At 33.6% G+C, this 13,744-nt stretch overlaps 2 protein-coding genes across 2 annotated transcripts; both read right to left on the bottom strand.

Moving 5' to 3' along the window:
* Positions 1 to 989: 989 nt before the first annotated feature.
* Positions 990 to 4,273, bottom strand: LOC107585668 (gastrula zinc finger protein XlCGF52.1-like). Its single transcript, XM_016272787.1, has 2 exons — positions 4,022 to 4,273; positions 990 to 1,788 (listed from the first exon to the last, which is right to left on the bottom strand). Exons 1-2 carry the CDS (start codon positions 4,104 to 4,106, stop codon positions 1,013 to 1,015), a joined length of 861 nt encoding a protein of 286 aa, XP_016128273.1. The 5' UTR covers positions 4,107 to 4,273; the 3' UTR covers positions 990 to 1,012.
* A 1,503-nt stretch (positions 4,274 to 5,776) lies between these two features.
* On the bottom strand, positions 5,777 to 7,723 carry LOC107585670 (gastrula zinc finger protein XlCGF7.1-like). Its single transcript, XM_016272794.1, has 2 exons — positions 7,557 to 7,723; positions 5,777 to 6,801 (listed from the first exon to the last, which is right to left on the bottom strand). Exons 1-2 carry the CDS (start codon positions 7,615 to 7,617, stop codon positions 6,068 to 6,070), a joined length of 795 nt encoding a protein of 264 aa, XP_016128280.1. The 5' UTR covers positions 7,618 to 7,723; the 3' UTR covers positions 5,777 to 6,067.
* Between the last annotated feature and the right edge of the window lie 6,021 nt (positions 7,724 to 13,744).

Below are 13,744 nucleotides of genomic sequence, written 5' to 3'. Positions count from 1 at the left end.
GTGACCCTGCAGCACAAAAGCAGTGTTAAGTCGCTGGGGTATATTTGTAGCAATAGCCAACAATACATTGTGTGGGTCAAAATTATACATTTCTCTTTTATGCCAAAAATCATTAGGATATTAGATAATGTTCCATAAAGATATTTAGTGAATTTCCTACCGTAAATATATCAAAACTTAATGTTTGATTAGTAATATGCATTGCTAAGAACTTCATCTGAACAACTTTAAAGGCGATTTTCTCAATATTTCGATTTTTTTTTGCACCCTCAGATTCCAGATTTTCAAATAGTTGTATCTCGGCCAAATATTGTCCTATCCTAACAAACCATACATCAATGGAAATATTATTTATTCAGTGTATAAATCTCAATTTCGAAAAAAATTGAACCTTATGACTGGTTTTGTGGTCCTGGGTCGCATTGCTTTCTCCAGTAAAAAGGTGTCTGGTCTGAATCAGGAGAGAAATCTGCACAGATCAAACACATTTACAAGCCAAACCAGTCCAAAACAGCTCTAAACAAATATGTGGCTGGGGTTTGATGTGAGAGACAACAGGAGATGGTCTGGAGGAAGCGTTACTATCCATTATGGACTATTCTCTCTTCTTAAGACATTAACTGATGGACTGGAGAGGTGTGAATTACTTGTGGATTATTGTGATGTTTTTATCAGCTGTTTGGACTCTCATTCTGACGGCACCCATTCACTGCAGAGCATCCATATTTGATGTGAGAGACAACAGGAGATGGTCTGGAGGAAGCGTTACTATCCATTATGGACTATTCTCTCTTCTTAAGACATTAACTGATGGACTGGAGTGGTGTGAATTACTTGTGGATTATTGTGATGTTTTTATCAGCTGTTTGGACTCTCATTCTGACGGCACCCATTCACTGCAGAGCATCCATTGCTGAGACACTGATGCAATGTTACATTTCTTCAAATCTGATGAAGAAACAAACTCATCCTAATCTTGAATGCCCTGAGGGTGTGTATATTTTTGGGTGAACTATTCCTTTAAAGTGATGGACAACAACTTCGGGCAACGCTTTCTAACATGAGTCAATAGTTTACTTGAATGTGTGAAGCTCCTCTCACATGAATAGCACTGATACGGCTTCTCTCCCGTATGCAATCTCTCATGCGCTCTCAAATGTCCCGACTGAATGAAACCCTTTCCACAATGCGAACAAATGTACGGTTTCTCTCCGGTATGAATCCTCTGATGTCGTCTCAAGGAATCGGCCGTGTTAAAGGCATTTCCGCACTCAGAGCATTTATGAGGTCTCCCACCGATATGCATTTTCTGGTGCTCGATAAAATAGTCCAATTGTGAAAAACTCTTCTCGCAGAAAGAGCACAAGTGCGGCTTCTGGTTTGCATGCATCTTCAGATGTCTTTTCAACAGTTTGGCTAAAATAAACTTCTTATGGCACTGATCGCAGCTGAACGACTTGACTCCGGAGTGAGAGCGCAGATGGTGTTTGAGGATGCTGGTGGATGTGAAGCTCCGTCCGCACTGAGGGCACGTGAAGGGTCTTTCTCCAGAGTGAACGCGCAGGTGTCTGTTAAGGTTTGCTTTCTGCGTAAAGCTCTTTCCACACTGCATGCACATGAACGGTCTCTCTCCGGTGTGGATCCGTATGTGTTTATGAAGGTCTCCTTTATGCGGGAAACTCTTTCCGCACTGCGGGCAGATGAAATAATTTTTGCCTCCTGATTTGTCTCCAGTTGTGAAGTGATGCTGATGCTGTTTCTCCTCCACTTCATCCGCTTCCATCAGGTCTGAAATGAAGACATGAAATTGTTCAATTCAATTTAAGAGGAACAGTTGTGAAATGTAAACGATCAGATAAAGACGGATCAATTAAAGCTGAATTTAAAGGTAGGAAGGCCATTCAAATATTTCTTTTATTAGGTTTTATTCTAATACTGTATAATTCTATAATTACAAAAACACCAGGAAACTCCAGTAGTGCTGTCAAAAGATGAATCGCATCCAAAATAAACGTTTTTGTTTGCATAATGTATGTGTGTGTTCTGTGTATATTATGCATGTATAAAAACACACACATACAGTATATATTTCGAAAATATTTACATGACTACATTTATATAATTTATAAATAAATATATTTAATATATAAACAAAACCTATTTTTCTGAAATATATACACGCATGTGTGTGTATTTATATATACATAATAAATATAAACATCACACATGCATATATTATGTAAACAAAAACTTTTATTTTGGATGCGATTATTCGTTTGATAATAATACTAACGTTATATACTAATAATAATACTAACGTTATCTTCTTCTTATTATTATTAATTATTAACATTAGCATATAATAATAATATTTAATGACAGGAAGGCCTTTAAAAGATTAATCCTTATGATATATATATATATACGACGGACAAATTATATAACAATAATAATGTTACATAAAATTCTTCTTCTTCACTAATAATATTAGTTGTCAATTTATACATTACATAATAATAATAACATTTAATGGCAAGCAGGCCATTATTTTTAAGTGACATTTTTTAAGCATTATGTAATTATGCATATTTACGAAAACACCAGACACTGTCAAATTATATAATAATACTACTAATGTTATGTACAATTCTTCTTTATTATTAATATTAACTGTTAAATTATAAATTACATTCTAATAACAACAACAAAATGTATAGGCAGATAAACCATTGATGTTTTTTTATTTTTTATTTTATGTAACATTTTTGGTATTAAAATACATAAAAGTATATATTTACATTACAAAAATACTGGAAGCTGTCAAATCTTATAACAATTTAATAAAAATTTATTAATTACTACTACTACTAATACAATTATATATATATATAATTAATATTACTATTATTATTAATATTAGTAGTCAAATTATAAGTTATATAATAATAATTCTACATGTAACAACAGTTATTAATAATAATAACAACAAAATGTATAGGCAGATAAACCATTGATGTTTTTTTTTAATTTATTTTATGTAACATTTTTGGTATTAAAATACATTAGGGATGCACGATATATCGGCCACCATATCGGTATCGGCCGATAATTGCTAATTTTTTCTGTTATCGGTATCGGCCCGATAAGAAAATTTGGCCGATATCTTTAAGCCGATAAATAATGCATTATTTCCTTCAGAGACACTTCAGATGCGCGCTGTTCGTTTGCAGCCTTTTGTGCAATTGTACGTTGTAATATTGTGTTTATTTGATGTATATCTGATTTATCTCATATAGAATGCGTTTGGTTAAGTTAAAAGAGCGCTTCAGTTTACCGGTGATCATCTTTAGCTCAGCACACGCAGCCCAAACAGCAGTGCACAACATTAATAACTATGATTGGGAATGTCGTGTATATAACATTCTAATGAGAACATTATTATAATAAAACGTTGGGAATTCTTTGGGTCATAAAAGTATATATTTATATTACAAAAAATACTGGAAGCTGTCAAATCTTATAACAATTTAATACAATTAATATTACCATTAGTAGTCAAATGATAAGTTATATAATAATAATTCTACATGTAATAACAGTTATTAATAATAATAACAACAAAATGTATAGGCAGATAAACCATTGATGTTTTTTATTTATTTATTTTATGTAACATTTTTGGTATTAAAATACATAAAAGTATATATTTACATTACAAAAATACTGGAAGCTGTCAAATCTTATAACAATTTAATAAAAATGTTTATTAATTACTACTACTAATACAATATATACAATATATATATATAATTAATATTACTATTAGTAGTCAAATTATAAGTTATATAATAATAATTCTACATGTAATAACAGTTATTAATAATAATAACAACAATTATTATTATTATTTACATAATTTGACAGCTTCAAACATTTGAAGCCAGTAGTCTGCTGAAGGTTTGTGACGTTAATGTTCCTCAGCAGTCTTTAATAAAGAACCAATAATAAACTCTACGTGAACCTCTCTGTTCCTCGGTATCTTCTTGTTTAATTCTGCAGGGTTCTGGATCACTCGTGTTCTCATTCTCCTCTTTAATAAACTCCATCTTTGCAGCAGGATGTCATTAGGAGCTCAGCTGAAGGTCTTCTCAGGCTGCACAGAGGTGGATGTTCTCCAGCATTTAAACGGAGGGCCTGTCCCAAACGCTGGAGCTCGCTTATCCGAAATCGAACGCGTTTTGAAAAGATTCGAAAGAATAGATGTTTACATTCGACGCCGAAGATTCGAAGTCACAGACACGTGATTTATGACGTTCGAAGTCTCAGTCAGCTGAAAGCCACGTGACTGTCTCTCTGGATATAAGCAACACGGGTGCAGAAACAACTCGATGAATACAAATGATTGCTTGAAATAAAATAAACAGGAAAGAGCTTAAACTTATTTTATTTCAGCTTGTTGCCAAAGCAAAATTTCTCATTTTTATTTTGTTTGCCTTGATGTATTAAAATAACTGACACTAAAACAGAAAAAATATATAATAAAAATGACAAAACCACAATAAAAATACTAAAATAAAAAAAAATAAATAAATATGAAGATGGAAAAAATATGAAAAATAATTCAAAATATTAAAATAACTATAACTTTATCACTTTATCATTCCTGGTGGAATGACCTGCCCAAATCAATCCGAGCAGCGGAGTCCTTAACCATCTTCAAGAAACGACTAAAAACACATTTGACCCTCTAACTCTAACACTTTCTATTCTATTTTAATTCTACTTTATCTATATTTATCTTTCTTTTTTTTTTTATTCATTAAAAAAAAAAAAAAAAAAAAACACTAGCTTTCTACTTGTTTTTCTTTGTTTGTGTGTGTGTGTGTATATGTGTGTGTGTGTATAATGTATATATATATATATACACCTTGCTACATGCACTGCGTTAGGCTAACCGAGACTTGTCATTTGCACTTATATATTGTTGCTCTTTTGTTAGTTTTGACTGCTTTTATTGTCCTCATTTGTAAGTCGCTTTGGATAAAAGCGTCTGCTAAATGACTAAATGTAATGTAAATGTAACTTTAATGTCTCAATGAAAATAAAATAATACTGCTTTGGATAAAAGCACGTGCCGAATGTAAATAAAAAAATTTTTTATACAAAATATTTAGAAAATAACATATTATATAAATAATAATAAAAATGGTTATATGTTCTATAATTTAAAAAAAAATTGTTAAAAGCTTTTTTGTTTAAATAGTTTATTTGAAAACAGTTTGAGTTAAATATTACAGGGCTGACAATAAAAAACTCATTTCTAATAATGACTGTAAATGTAACTTTAATGTCTCAATGAAAATAAAATAATACTGCTTTGGATAAAAGCACGTGCCGAATGTAAATAAAAAAATGTTTTATACAAAATATTTAGAAAATAACATATTATATAAATAATAATAAAAATGGTTATATGTTCTATAATTTAAAAAAAAATTGTTAAAAGCTTTTTTGTTTAAATAGTTTATTTGAAAACAGTTTGAGTTAAATATTACAGGGCTGACAATAAAAAACTCATTTCTAATAATGACCTTGACCAGCAAATATCATCACAACACAACACAACAAATTATTCACAGTTAATATTTTTGTACTTTATGCGCAGAAAAAAAAACTTTAAAATAATCACTGACTTCCAATAATAAAACCTTAAATAAATATTGCTAAAACCTTAAGAAAGCTTGACTTCTGTTATCATGATAAAGTATTAGGCCTATTAATCTAATTAATTTATACATTCAAAATAGGGAAATACTACCATATAACAGGCCTGAACCGAAAAGTTGGTTTTGCCCTTTGTGAAAATAAGGCTAAATTAAATATTTTTTTCTCTCTAAAATAACCAAACGGACTTTATTTACTTATGAATGTGATCATATATTTTCATCCATGCATGCTGTAACAGTTGCCTAAATTTCTAACGCTCTTAGTTTACAGACATACAGCACATATAGAATAATCCTGTGTGATTTCAGTGCAATAAAGTCTTTCTGCAGATCTCGCTGCATCAGTTTTCATCATCTTGGTTTATCTGATACGTGTCAGGTTGATGTTTTTTCATATGAGCCGGCAGATTCCTTGCTGTGCTAAAACTCCTTCCACAAAGCGAGCAGTAGTACGGCTTCTGTCCCGTATGAACCCTCTCGTGTTGTCTCAGGTGTCCGGACTGAGTGAAACTCTTGCCACACTCGGAGCAGGTGTACGGTTTCTCTCCGGTGTGAATCCTGCGGTGCCGTTTCAAAGTGTCGGCTGAATTAAAAGCGTTCCCACACTCGAAGCATTCGTGAGGTCTCGCTCCGCTGTGTGTCTTCTGATGCTTTTTCAAACAGTCCAGCTGAGAAAAGCTCTTTCCGCAGCGAGAACACAAGTATGGTTTGATATCTGCATGAATGAGCATGTGTCTTTTCAGGTGCGACGGCAAAATAAAGGTCTTTCCACACTGGTCGCAGTGAAAGGATCTGACTCCGGAGTGAGAGCGCAGGTGTTTTCTGAGACCGTCTGCTAGTGTGAAGCTCTTCCTGCACTGAACGCAGGTGAACGGCTTTTCTCCCGTGTGGATTCGCACGTGTCTGTTCAGATCTCCTGTACGGGTGAAACTCTTTTCACAGTGAGGGCAGGGGAGCAGACGGGTAGATCTTGCTCTCGGAGCACTTTTCTGAGAAAAATTACTTTCATGTGAAGATTTTTCTCCGGTTATGAAATGATTAGGTATATCCTCCAATTCAATGACTTCCAACAGATCTGAAATTACATATTAAAACATGAAAGAAAAAAAATCATAAATCAATTCAAGGGGAACAAATGTTGTAATATAACAATTTCTTAGCAGAAATACACAGAAATCAAGCTAATATCTATCTATAAACTGTAACCATAAAAATTCAATGTTTGAAAAAAAATCAGATCGGATTTGTCTTGATTAACATTTCTAGATTTTTGTTATCTTTTTATGTAGCATCAAGCATTATTATTATTATTTAGATGCATTTTGTCACTTTTTTTAGCTCTTGCCTTATAATATTGGTTATTTTACAGCTCTTAAATTTTACATTTAACAGACTCTTTTATGCAAAAAAAAATTTTTTACAAATGAGGACAAGAAGCAATCAAAACCAACAAAAGAGCAATAATAAGTAAGTACTGTGACAAGACTTGGTTAGCCTAACGCAGTAAACGTAGCAAGGGCTTTTTTAAAATAATGAATACAAAGAAAAAAAGTAGATAGAATAGAAAAAGAATAGGCAACGCTAGTCTTAGAGGGTCTTTTTTTTAAATTAAAATAAAACAAGTCAAAAGAATAAAAAAAAAGAATAGAGAATGCTACAGTGTTAGAGGGTCATTTTTGATCATAACTAAAAAAAAGAAAGCAAGTAGATAGAATAGTAAAAGAATAGAGAATGCTAGTGGTCTTTTTAAATGTGTCAGATAATGCTTGAGATCTGCTGAAGGTGTGTGATCTGAATGTTCTTCATCAGTCATCAGAGACAGACACTAACCTGTCTGTTGCTCAGGATCATCTTCATTCACTCTGCAGGTTTCTGGATCACTCATGTTCATGGCATGCAGATGTCAGGTGTTTTCCTCCTTTCTTCACTTTCCCCAGCACAGCTGTTGTTCAGCGTTACTCTTCTTCTGCTTTGATTTCTACTGTAATGTCAGTGCATTTCTGCCATCTAATGGGCTGGAATGTGAAGTGGGCTTTCGTTTATATTTCATGGTAGTAACTGCAATTATTATTTTATTAACATTCCAGGCACCTCGTTTTTATTGCAGTTCCCCTAGTTGATATCATTTTTTGACTGCGTATTGATAATATGACAATATTACATGAAAATCAATCATTCTAATATAGTACTACTTTGAAATAGCAAACAATTGTATAATAATACTACTCTTTTTGGTGTGCACCTGTGTTATGATTCGCCACCGTGTGGTAAACAGGGAAAATACAGGTAAGTTTATCGGAAATTATTATTAAATGACATCTTTCTCTGTATTTATCTTTAGTTGCTGTTATTTCATTTTAAAGGTGCAGTAGGAGATCTTGGAAAATGCTAACTATAGCCTGAAAGCCCCTCCCTGCAATCGCCGTCCAAAGCCACGCCCCCTGAACGCATATACGCTCACAGACCAGAATACTAGAGACAACATTATTACTACAATAGGCTACATCAGTGGTTCCCAATTCCAGGCCATGTTCCGAAGTTAAAAAAAATGTAATGAACACTGTGTTATCATATCGATCGGAACACAGTTCATGCACGTAGCTCACTTCTAACGAGCTGGTTATCTGAATCGGGTGTGTTAACTAAGCGAGACATGCAAAATGGAAGGAAGGAAGATCGGGTTGTTGATATTTGTCTGCCATTCTGGTTCTGTCTGCACAGCGTGCGTGAACGCGCTGATGACGTATCCTGTCTGCGCGCACGGGGTGCGCAGAGGTCTGCTAATACATACCTTGACAGGCAGGTAGGAAAGCCAATTAAAACGCTCGGACCGAGCATTTTGATTGGGCGAACATTTCTTGGTCCTACGCCTTCCACAGAATATATAAATACAGATAAATACATTTAGACCACTTAACTTAATGATTGCTATCGGGATGTGAAGAAACTTTCAACCAGCATAACAAAAAACGTTTCTGAAGACAATCACCTACTGCACCTTTAAGTTTATTCGGTTTAACTTTGACTTGAAATGTAACAGTTTAACATACAATCACAAAAATGATTTACAATTTAAATTACGTTACATAACATTATATTTTAATTATACATTTATTTGATCATTTTGAGGCTAATTTGAGGATAAGTTTTGTTCTTAAATTATTATTATTATCATTAATAATAATAATAATAATAATATACTTTCTATAATTCTAATATGTGCCTAATATGAGGATCATTTTTGTAAAATGCTTATATACGTTAGTGAATTGTCAAAGCAGCTTTTTATTAGGCCTATTACACTACTGGAAACAAGCTCATTATGGAAGAAGTGCACACTTTTTTATTTTAGGATAAAATAAATCACGAGCCATGAATGTTCCAAATAAACGTACATTTTTATTCACATAAATATATTTTCACAGCTTTCGACGTTACACCTGTATGGATGCGCCATCATGGAAACATGGAAAATACAGGGACGTTTAATAAGATATCTACTGATATAAAAAATCTTTAGAACTATATATATATCATTTGAATTGACATAAAACAAGTTCTGTGAGCTCTGTTCAAAGAGTGCGTGATCTTTATCTGATGTAGGTGCCACTTTTAACCACGAGATGGAGGCAGAGGATCGAGGTTATTTTCACTTTAACTTCATTCCATTTAATGTATTTTATTACAGCAACATGCTGTATTTTTTTTTTACACTACAAAAAGTGTTGAAAAAGTAGTTCATCACAGAAGAGTTGTAGCTTATATTCAAGTCACTGTCTGCATGAATTGCATTTTTTATTTTAAGATACATTACAGCATAACATCATTGGCCCAGCTATATTCTTTGTATTATTTTGTGCATCTACGATTTTAATGAATTTGTAAAAATCTCATTAATGTGAGTCTAGGAGAATCTTCTGTGTGCTGTTTATTCACTTCCTTCTCTGACTCACCTGTTTTGCAAACCTGTTAATGATTATACAATGTAAGGAGAAACATAAAGCCAGTCCAACATCGTGTGGTGAACTTTTAATAAAGACAATATTTTCAAACATTTGCCTGTTTAAGGCAATTAAACAGGCAAGTATACCCATCATTACAATACATTGCTCTTAAAGTCAGAGCTGTAACCATAGAGGAGGACAAGTCTAAACTGCCAAACAATTAATGGCCTAATGGTTAGATAGTCAGATTTATAACCCAAAGGTCAGAGGTTCGAGTCTCGGTACTGGCAGGGATTGTAGGTGAGGGAGGGAATAACCAGCGCTCTCTTCCAATACCCTCATTTATTCCCTTATGTCTCATATTTATCTTAAAAGTTTTGAAACCCTTTTACTTTTCATTTTATGGATGTAAACATATCAGTCTATGAAAATATCTTTGTGTTCTAAAGAAGAAAGGCAGTCATATGAGTTTGAGATGATACATTTTCATTTTTTGGGTAAACTCTCCCTTTAAATATTGCTCACATGAAACAAAATTTCATATATTGCACTAACCTGCCAAAACCTGCATCAATACATAGATAGAACTGCTATCATCATAATATAAAAATCCTGTAATTCCATGCTTTTTAAATTCACAGATATTTAAGCCAAAGTGATTCAACACTGCAACAGTGAAATTAAACATTGCAGTTAAAACAGTTTTACAAAACTATGCCACTAAATATGAAACATGACTAAACAGTAGCATGTACATGAGGAACACAAACTTTCAAAATATGAAGGATGGTCTTTAAAATAGAAGTGCACCTATCTGCAAAACACTCAAATGTGTATTTTAGTCCTTTTGGAAAGTCAATAATCAGCACATAGAGAAGTCCAAAGAGTACCATTAAAGCAGTGGGAAAGTCAGATGGTCCTCCATTACCACAGTTTCCTCCAGGATGATGCAGAAGTTTAGTCATCTCGTCGTCCTCCATGACTTTAAGGATGCCCAGTTTCACTCCTCTTTATCCAGGGTTCAGGCACAGCAGCAGATTTTGACTGGCCCCGGTGTGTTTCAGCACTACAATTAATTAAGCGTGCTCTCAGTGACACTCAGGATCTGTATAAGGAAATACACAAATGTGAAGGATCAGGTTAATAAAATGCAAATTAATGCACAGACTTTAAAACGTTAGGCATCATACACTTACCGACTCTGTAAATAGTCACAGAAGAAACACTGGCCATCACTAAACAACTGAGGATCACAAACTACAAGAAGTTCCGATCAGCAGAAACATGCGCCTTGTTGCTAGGAGACGCGTGACACATGAAAACAATATGTGTTCTAAAATCGGCTCAAAATATCAAACATGTTTGATCTCCTCCGACTGGATGGAATCAGAGTCTGAAGCTGAAACAATCGTCTGGGACCATCATAAACTACATGTAATGTTTGATAACTTACAAAGAAAATGTAGTGGCGTCTTTTTTCTCTAAATAACCAATATCAACTAAGTTAACTGGGGAAAGTGTGACTTTAAGAAAAAAATAATAGTTTCTTTGGATGAACTTGCAAAGCGCTGTTCACAGAACTCATCTTTTTAAGTTTATGGAAAAAATCTTGGTTTAAGCTGAATAAATGTATTAAACTTAGTTGTACTGACTTTTTCATAGATTTTTGCTGACCCAACACAACAAAACCAGTCATTTAAACTTTTTTCAAGTTGGGGTTTTTACAGTGTACAGAACAATAAACAGAATGATGTGTTTCCCAAAACATATTTGCAAACTGTCTCAAAGGTCACCAGGAAGTAAAGAGCAAACAGGAGGGAGACACCGATAAAAGGAATCAGGAAGAGCTTTCCAGCAATGTTATGAAATCTTTTATGAAAGATCACCTTCACGTTGTATTTGTGTTCAGTTTCCTTGTTCCTTATTTATTGATCCAGAGACTCTTCAGCAGCTGTTTTATTCTTAAGGTCATATCTGACTGTGGTTATATGAGAAGGGTTGGGTTGAATGCCCTTCTCATAAACAGGACATTAATCTTCCTCATAAAGACAATATGTTTAAGATTCTTTAAAAAAAAATAACTCTGCTGGGAAACATTTACTCTCATTACTAAAGCATGGCTGTGTGTATGTGTTTGTATGTATGTGTGAATGCGTGTATATTGGCTTGCTTCCCACAACTGAAAATATGTGACCCTGGAGCACAAAAGCAGTGTTAAGTCGCTGGGGTATATTTGTAGCAATAGCCAACAATACATTGTATGGGTCAAAATGATCGATTTTTCTTTTATGCCAAAAATCATTAGGATATTAAGTAAAGATCATGTTCCATGAAGATATTTTGTAAATTTCCTACCGTAAATATATCAAAACTTAATGTTTGATTAGTAATAAGCATTGCTAAGAACTTCACTTGGACAACTTTAAAGATGATTTTCTCAATATTTTGATTTTTTTTTGCACCCTCAGATTCCAGATTTTCAAATAGTTGTATCTCGACCAAATATTGTCAGATCCTAACAAACCATACGTCAATGGAAATATTATTTATTCAGCTTACAGATGATGTATAAAACTCATTTTCAAAAAATTGACCCTTATGACTGGTTTTGCGGTCCAGGGTCACATACAGTATATCTAGAGGAATGATCAGATTATTATTTTTCAATCCAAGAAGTGGATTCAGAACAAGTCCATCAGGCTCATGTTTTGCCCTGGTCAGAGTCCAGATTTCAACCCTATTAAAAACATTTGGTCTCATTAACATTGAGTGGAACACCACTGACACTCCTTCCTGTAAAAAGCTGTCTGCAAAGTTTATCCACACAGCTTAATCATTTAAAGAAAACAAAGGGAAAGGCTACTCCGTGCTTACTTTTTCTACAGTATTTATGCAATTCTTGCTAAATGGTAAAAGGTGCACCATTAAAATCTAAATGTTTAGACTTTTTTTTTTTTGCTTGGCCTATTATTTATTTATTTATTTATTTGCCCAGGAGTTTATGAGCTGTCAATTTTACGAAATGTTTTTTTTCAGTTTAACGCGTTAAATTTTTTTCCCTGTGTACAGTATGTACATGCCATCAAGCACAATAAGACCCAAAAGAGAAGTTAAGTCGGTACTGGCACCACACTCTGAAGCAGCTCTCTGAGAACACAGGCATCCGACACGTTCACGCGCACTGAACAGATCAGAGTTCTCTTTCGCGGGACAAAAACACAGTTGTGTAAAATGCCAATTTTTTTAACCTCGTAAACACCGTCTAGACGAGTTAAACATCCTAAATGAGAGCTGGGAGTAAAACCAGATGTGTATCAGATCCACGTCATGTGCATCAGAGACAGCGCTGCTTTTAAAGTGAACCCTGCTGCGGTCTGTGTCATTGATGTCAATCAAAGAACAAAAGAAAAGACAGAAATCACTCACTGCTCTTCGCTGGTTAACTTTTAGTGGCTTGAATAAAGATTCATTTAGATTTAATTTATAGTTTATGTGCATATACAATTTATAGTTTATGTGAAGATTGTTATAGCCTATGTTATATTTATCAAAGCCTGTTAAATGGTTAAATGTTGAATGGCTATAATTTATATTTGTATAATTTATATAATTGTTATTATTTTATCATTTATGGGGAAAAGCGTTTAATAGAGACATCAGTAACAGTATTTGTATCAATGATACTGTTCTTCATTAATAATATGCTACTTAGTAAAAAGATGACATTAAACGCATTTAAAATATACCATCTTTCTGTCGTTTCTACATTAATTTGGAGATTCATTGTGAAATTATGAGAATAGAATAATAGATAATAGCTAAGTCTATACTCCAGAAATATTGATGACTTTCAAAAGTACTGTTGGCCAGTGGACAAATTTAACCAGCGCAAACTAGTGCGAGTGTGAAAATATTTTAAATGTTCATTTTCTAAAAGCCCAAAAGTGCCCATATTTAAAGAAACAATTATAAATGTGTTTTTATTTCCCCTGCTGAAAGTGCCTGCCTTTCATCATGTCCACCAGAGGTTAAGAGAGGTCAGAAATTAGTTGGCTGAAAAGCACCGTTGAGTCC

Source organism: Sinocyclocheilus grahami, unplaced genomic scaffold, assembly GCF_001515645.1.
Source record: "Sinocyclocheilus grahami isolate Dianchi unplaced genomic scaffold, SAMN03320097.WGS_v1.1 scaffold73.1, whole genome shotgun sequence".
NCBI lineage: Eukaryota > Metazoa > Chordata > Actinopteri > Cypriniformes > Cyprinidae > Sinocyclocheilus > Sinocyclocheilus grahami.
This window is presented reverse-complemented; position numbering and strand designations above follow the sequence as displayed.

Bases quoted from the DNA above. Each gene is read 5' to 3' on its own strand.
- LOC107585668 (XM_016272787.1), bottom strand. From the start codon at position 4,106: ATGGAGTTTATTAAAGAGGAGAATGAGAACACGAGTGATCCAGAACCC. The intron at 1,789-4,021 runs GTTCACGTAGAG...TCTTCATTTCAG, and splicing joins AGATACCGAGGAACAGAGAG to ACCTGATGGAAGCGGATGAA.
- LOC107585670 (XM_016272794.1), bottom strand. From the start codon at position 7,617: ATGAACATGAGTGATCCAGAAACCTGCAGAGTGAATGAAGATGATCCT. The intron at 6,802-7,556 runs GTTAGTGTCTGT...ATGTAATTTCAG, and splicing joins TGATCCTGAGCAACAGACAG to ATCTGTTGGAAGTCATTGAA.